The sequence below is a fragment of the Atta colombica genome, unplaced genomic scaffold (genome assembly GCF_001594045.1).
Source record: "Atta colombica isolate Treedump-2 unplaced genomic scaffold, Acol1.0 scaffold145, whole genome shotgun sequence".
Classification (NCBI taxonomy): Eukaryota; Metazoa; Arthropoda; class Insecta; order Hymenoptera; family Formicidae; genus Atta; species Atta colombica.
This window is the reverse complement of record NW_017259234.1, coordinates 845,359-853,259: the sequence shown is the minus strand read 5'-3', so window position 1 is coordinate 853,259 and position 7,901 is coordinate 845,359. Positions and strand designations below refer to the sequence as shown.

General features: G+C 31.9%; 1 protein-coding gene across 8 annotated transcripts in view; it reads right to left on the bottom strand.

Moving 5' to 3' along the window:
* Nucleotides 1-6,215, bottom strand: part of LOC108685080 (DNA repair protein RAD50-like) — a 15,158-nt gene extending 8,943 nt beyond the window's left edge. Inside the window, exons 1-2 of one of the 8 annotated variants that reach the window (XM_018189711.1) lie at nt 6,137-6,215; nt 480-828 (exon numbers count right to left, since the gene is read on the bottom strand). In XM_018189711.1, the coding sequence (XP_018045200.1) occupies nt 480-710 (231 nt within the window). In that variant the 5' untranslated portion in view covers nt 711-828; nt 6,137-6,215. The other 7 variants (XM_018189714.1, XM_018189712.1, XM_018189715.1 and 4 more) reach the window with 7 other exon arrangements.
* Nucleotides 6,216-7,901: the final 1,686 nt, after the last annotated feature.

Here is a 7,901-nt window from a genome sequence, read left to right as displayed (position 1 = left end):
GTGTGTGTGTGTGTGTGTGTGTGTGTGTGTGTGTGTGTGTGTGTGTGTGTGTGTGTGTGTGCATGCAGGCATACTGCACATGAAGCATCATTTTATACTTGTTGTTTGCAGAGTATCAAATGAGCATAAAATGATATCTCATGTGCATTATGCATGCAACGGAATACAGCCTTAGTTATTGCAGATATAATGCAAGAAGAAATGTAAGATATATACAAAGCTGATATACAAAGAATATACACTGACAAAAAAATTACACATTTTAGACAAGAGTCATAATCTCAGAGTCAGTAAATACAGTGAAAAGCTCGAGAATTATTTTAATTCTTCTCGCAAAGACCTTTGAAAATGGAAAGACATTACTGTCATTGAGAAAACAATCTTAACATTTACATTAAATATATATTGATAACTTTTTTGTCAGAGTATAGAATTGTAATATTTAATTAATTTACAATTATTTTAACAATTACTCATACCGAGCCAGTTGTTGCCAACATGGGGTCATGTATAAAGGACTTTCCTTTATCGGAACCTGGTGGAAACTCGCCAGTAGTTGCATATTTCAACGCTTCGATGATGGTCGTTTTCCCCGTACCATTTGGGCCCAGAATAAGTGTCAATGGACAGGAAAAACGTATTATTGCATCCTCGCTATCGTCACCAAAATTACGAATGCCACGAAGAGCCAGTTTCCGTACTTTGGACATGTCTCTGATCAAAAATCGGCTGCGTCAAGTGAATTAATCGCACCCCGATATCCTTGCTATCCTTTGATGAAATGGCCTTTTAGTGGTAATTGCTCGTCTCTCTGCAATAAAGCTGTTTCTACAATAAATCAATAGTTGATAGTCGTAAGAGATCGATTGTTTAGGCTGGAATCAGACTACGCATTGAGATTGAAGATTGAAATTTGATCAATCAAAATAATAGGAGCTAAAATTTCTTTGTCCTCATTGGTCAAATCTTCAATCTCCAATACAGTCTGATCTAACTCTTGACGATAGTCATTGATGTCATTGCGCAGATATTATATAGAATAAAAAAGCTGCACAACGACATCAATGACATCAATGACATCATCAGAATCAGCTCGTAAAATCTTATCAGTCAATCAGTGAAATTGGCCAAACTTCAATCAGTGAAGTTAGCCAGAAGCCAACTTAAGACTATCGATGTTTTTAAGACTGACCAAATTCGATTTTTATTCCTTCTCTTAGTCGAGCTAAACAATTTGCTGTATAACACTCGCGAAAAATCAATCACCTAGGTATTTAGGTTAAAACTAGTTAATACTTAGGCCCGAATTAACAACTCTTAATTCTTAATCAAGGTTCAAATTGTTTCTCATCTTTTTCAATTCTAAACTTAGAAAGAGACAATGAATAAGAATCCCTCGTTATGAGTTAACTGTCAGTTGTGGAACTTAGTCTTAAAATTTCCGACTACTGATTCTTGTAGCATCACACTAGATTAGGATCGGCATTCACGGTCTGATCAGATAATGAAATAATACGTGTAAGAATTGAGAAGACATAATACATACATGTATAAAACAATATACACAATCAGAAAGACAAACGATAAAACGTAATCGCGCCAATATGCGTCCGTAGTAATCCATCAGTGTTGCCACGGGTAAAAAAATAATTTTACTAAATGACTAAATCTCTACTTCAAAATTCACTAAAAAAAGGCCCTAATTTTACTAAATGATTAAATCTCTACTTCAAAATTCATCAAATACGTGACAAAAAAAAGAGAGAAGAGGGTGCGATGTAGCGGTACGTAGTACAGAAACTAATTCAAGCCTACGTTCCAAAACTTTCTCTCTGAGAAAAATTTTACTCGAAATATATAGTATACGTGACATATACCAGCATATAGAGTAAAATCTTCCTCGAAGAGGAAGGTTTAGAACGTAGCTTAAGTAAGAACCGCGCTATAAAGCTGCTTTTTCATGTCGACGCTCATTTTCGGCGTCAAACAGATCACGTGATAGAATTGACGAATATCAAGCGTCAATTTTGATCACGTGACTTATTTTAACGCTGAAAATGAGTGTCAGCATGAAAAAGCATCTAAATAGCGTTTTTCGCTAGGAAAATTGCAGCACTAGCGCCGTGCTAGGTTTAGATGAAAACTATAGTAGTGCAATAATAGTGCAAGTTTAATACGGTTGAATGGAACATAAGAAAATCGATTCTGAGGGTCAATTCTGTATCTTCAAACAAAGAGTGCTTCCGATAACCCAAGTTATTATTGAGTTAGTTCCACTAGGACCGAAAAATATGATAGATATAAGACCTAGTTTTATATTTCATGACAACGCTGTGTGCCATGAGTTGAGTTAGTTAACCTTTATGCTCTATTTCTTCACCTCAGATGGGCATCACTTCGAATTGGGCATTACAGAAATTTATTTAATTACAAGCAAAACAAAATGTTTACTGCAGATAAATTTGTTGAAGAAACAAACAATGTTGGTATATATTTCTCTTAAATATATACATAATTATATGAAAGCAGGGATAAAAATAACATTATTACTTTTATCGTTTTTTTCTAATAACGATTTAATAATTTACATTGCAAATTTTTATGACAACAACTAACTTTAAAGAAAAAAGATAATTTTCGAAGATTAATTTGTTATTATCGCACATTTATTGGAAAAAAATAACTCATTTGGAATGAATTAAAAATAAAAGTAATAGCTTAACGCGTTAAAAATAATAAGTTTTTTTTAAATAAATAATGTATAATGGTGACAAGTTGACTTTTCAAAAGTTATTCTTCTAATCTTAATTTTTGTAACATTATTGTCAAATCATTATTATAAATAATATTAATAAAAATAACTTTTTCTTGTATATAAGTTTTAATTATTGTTATCATTCAAATAGTAACATTTTTTAATTTAGTTAATTGCAGAGTTTAATGGACTGATGACATGATAAAATTATTGTTAGCAGAAATACAAAACACAGAAACCTCTACAAACTCTAGAAAATTGAACAAAAATGTATGGAAAAATATTGCTGCATCTATGAACATCTATAGATATAACTTGATTGATGCTGACAATTGTTACATTAAATGGACCAGTGAAAACATTTTGTACATCCATTTCTTAAGTGTTTAATCACAATTAAATATCAAGATATTAAAATAATTTAAACTAGTAACATTATGTTAATTATATAACAAAAATGTTTATGAATAAATTAAATAATTTTAAAGTTAAATTTTCTCAATTTACAGTAATGCATTTTAACGGCAAAACGGCAATATTGCAGTCCATAGCATCGAAAGGAAAAATGGTCGTGTTCAGCCATAGATAATGAGCACATTTAGCGGATTCAACAATTGAGTGAGCGCTCACTATTGGTGTATTCTTTTAGATCATCCGATGAAAATTTTATATCTGGAAGAATACATCAATTAATAATCGCTTTCAGTAGATTCAATTGTTGCGGAACGGATCCGTGAGCGCTCGTTGCTATTGGATGATTTAGAAGAATACACCAATTGCAGCGAGCGCTTATGGATTCGCTCCAACAGTTGTGTTTGCTGAACGCAATTATTAAGGTATATCCACATAAATTTGCATAGCCACATAAACATATGCATGAAAAAATTATCCAATCGTGTTTCTTCTATAAAAATAAAATGTAAATAGATAATTTTCTTTATGCATATGTTTATGTGGCTATGCAAGTTGTGTAGATATATTCTCAGGGTGCCGTCTCATGAGCGGAAATTTATAGCGGAATGGAACAGCGAGAACAATCACAAACACAGAAAAGAAAGCAGAGTAATGACTGTAAAATTGTGATTAGTCACACTGTTCCATTCTGCTGTAAATTTTTTCTTATGGGATGGCATTTAGGATGGCTCCTGCATACAGAACGCAGCAACGCCGTACTTGCCGCGCGGCAGAAGTTGGTGCGAAGTCAATCAACGTCTTACTTGCTCGGAAGTAATAGATATATAATTTCCAAAAAAGTTGAACTCAGTCCAACTTTTGCCGTCCGGCGAAGTAATATTGCATTATTTCTAGAAATTTTGAATGGTTAGGCCGACTTAAAAACATAAAATTATTGGTTAGTGCGATAACTTCCGCCGCGCAGCAAGCGTTGCTTTATGGTTCCAGCACACCAGCACGATGTTAATCGTGCACGACATGCGATATCCAATGACAGTATACCTTTAGAATGAAAATATCAGTAAAGCTGTACACTCATTGGATATCGTGTGTCGCACACGACGAACATCACGCTGGTATGCCGAAGGCATTATGGCTCTTGCACACTAACGCGATGCGCGACACGCGATAGCCAGGTTGAGGAGTCACCTTCACTCGAGTGCATTATTTATGTATTATTTTATCCTTATTGTTCACCGAATGTTAAACAAGGATAAATAACACATAGGTATATCCGGATAAATTTCCGAACACGATCCAAGGAGCACATATATAATTTTTCCAGAGGTTTTGTTATATATATATCAAGGTTATAATATATATCATAAAACTTTATCCCTAGAAAAGTGAAAAAGTGAAAAGTGAAAAGTGAAAATTTTTACCATTGAAATTAATCAAGAAATTTTCATCAAGTTTCATGATTGATATCAAGATCACATTTTTCAATTAATTCTGCTTTTTGTGTAGCCATGCGCAGCTCGACTCACTCGCTTGTCGCATACGAGAAATTCAACTTTACCCAACTTTTGCTGCGACGTCACGATACTTGGAAAAATTATATATATGCTTGTGTTCGGAAATTTATCCGGGTGCACTCATATATTATTTAACCTCGTTTAACATTTGGCAAACAACAAGGATAAAATAATATATAAATGCTCTCGAGTAAAGGCCTAGATGTCACGCATTGCATATCGCGTGTCGCACATCGTGCTGGTGAGCAAGAATTATTATGGTTCATGCACACAGAACGCGGCAACGCTTGCCGCACGGAAGTTATCGCACTAACCAATAATTTTATATTCTTAAGTCGGCCTCATCGTGCAAAACTTCTAGAAATGATATAATATTATTTCCGCTACGCGGCAAAAGTTGGATTGAGTTCAACTTTTGTCACGTGGTGGAAATTATCTATCACTTCCGAGTGTTACGTCCTGAATGAAAACGCTGAGGTAGAGTGAGATAGCACGGACAAGCGACATATACCGACAAATTCAAATTAGGATTACAATTGTTATATTCAGTTAGAGATGACGAAATGAGTCCGAGCGGAAACTTACGGAGACTTTTCGATAATAATTGAAGCTTATAATTTACTTAATGTTAACTCGATGTTAACGTAATAATCAAGAAACAAAAAGTTAAAGAAACGTTAAATTGGTTGACGAAGTGGCAACATACTTTAATTTGTCGAAATGATAGATGAAACTGATCAAGAAAATGATTAAGCAGAAAGGAAGATATCGCTCTTGATACAATTTGTTAAAATAAATTAAAATAGCTGTAAGGTGAAATAATTATTATGTGTAAATAAGTCCAATAATAATGACGGAACATGAAATGATCGTATGTATGAAAATATGTATAAATTGCATATATTTATTTAATAGTGGATAGTTAATATGGGCTGTGATAATTAAACATTATAGAAAGATTCAGCCGATACATTAAATGAATATAATAAAATAATTCATCTCCATTTACAATCTGATATAGTTGGAATAATAAATGTAACATAGTAATGTGTAGACGTAATAACACAATTCAAGAAAATTCTGAAATATCTGAATGTTTTAAAACTGAAATCTATTTATCGTTTAATATTCGATAAAAGATTCCAAATATTGGATAAAAGAAAGAGTGATAGATTATTAAAAATAATAATATGTATATATGTATATATGTATATATTGGAAACTATGTAAATAAAATAATTAAAATAATGAAAATTATTATATGAAATTTATTATAAACGAAGATAATAAATGTAGAGAAATAATAAATATCAAGATATTAGATATCAAATGATAATTATTACTTGATGTGTATTATAATATGTATGATATAATAAAACGTAGATATCACTTAAAGTTTATATATATATATATATAAGCTTTGGATATGTTTAAAAATAATAATAATAATTACCTTTCAGATTTACGATAAATTAGAATTAGAGTTGAAGTTGATCAGCGCAAGAAACAGCGTACAAGATAGAATAAGATTCAGGAACGTCTTAACATGACGAGTGCTCGGAGACAACTATGCTCCGCGACGAGTTATCGTCTTCAAATCTTGGATAAGACAAAGAAGATACTACGACAGTCAATCGAGCGTCTATTCATCCATTTGAATAATAAAATAATTTATTCTGCAACTTTAGATTTTGATTTTTATTTGTCCTTCTAATTTCCTTTTTTTACCTTGTAAAGTAGTAGATTAGTTCCGTTATATTTAAATTCGAATACGTATACTTCAATGCTCAATTCACCGCTAGGCAATAGTTTCGTTTATTGTTTATTACAATAATAATATACTTAGGTGTTATACAGATTAAACAGTAGTAACCTAGAACATTAGAGTTAAACTATATATGTATAAAATATTTAAACAGGAGATATATATAATATAAAGTATTTAATATAAAGTATTTAAGTAATATAAAATATTTAACAGGAGATATATAACATATATGTATATACTAATGTAAGAACAATTATTACTGTGGTAAATTTCTCCAATTGTTGTCGCAATTGCAATAATGAAAATGGAATTCATTTCCATAAAGTTTAAGAGATTCTAAATTTTGATTTTCGAAAGGAGCTTCTATAAGCCAGTGTGCGATTAGTTTATGTTACGAATTCCTTCGGGGTAATTATCTCCCTTTAGAGATAAGAGCGCGCGACATTCCTTTGTATCGTCTGCGTTGGCTCACTAAGAAAAAAAAATTCAATGAATATATTTAATTATTTTATTACTACTTAGTAATTATTTATTAACTTAGATCTCTCAAGATTATAGAAATATATTGTTATATATAAAAAAAGGGTATTGTATAAATTTATATATATATTTCTGTGAACAATAACATTTGATGTTTAATACTTGGAAATTATTATATTTTAGTCTTTAGCATTGTTGTGCAATGCGTTAAAGGATACATTTATTAACTCATTCCCTTTCTTGTTTCATTTATTGTTAATTAGAGAAAAGAAAATGAAAATAAATGAAAGTATAACTATTGTACTATTATAGATATTGTGTTACATTAATTAGTTATATATTTTCGTAACCATGGCTTATTCCATTTATTAGCAACTTTATGATGTCAACGTAATGTCATGTTCACCAGAGTGCATTATCTTGGAAATTGTATGTATGGCGCATATGTATCTCTTAAAACTAAGTAGAAGTTTGCGTTTATTTTATCAGACGTTAAACCCCTCTCCTTAAGAAAATAAATAATGAGTGAAGCACGTTATTTGTTTAAAGTTTCTTATGCAAGTTAATCTTATGCATATAATTATATTTTATAATATTACGAGGATGATAAATAAAAAAACCTGCTTATTCATTAATGCTTAGCAGTGTCACTTTTAGTATTTATTTACCCCGAAATACACTCGTATGTGTCGATGTCGATTTAATGTCGGAATGTTTTTGTTTACACTCTAAGCACGAATTGCACTCGGCATTATCTCGACACAAAGTGGGTTGGGAAACCACCATATGTTGCTCTCCTCCTTTAGTATTGTCCATGCTAAACGCTAAGGTTGGATACAATGGCTGGATCGTTGTAGGAACCGTCGATGTCGAGAATTGAGGGTCATTGCGGGGTTGTTCACTCTCTTCAGAGCTCCTTCATCGGTAGATTGAGGGAGTGAGTGTTGTCGGTTACGTTTTTCCAAATTCA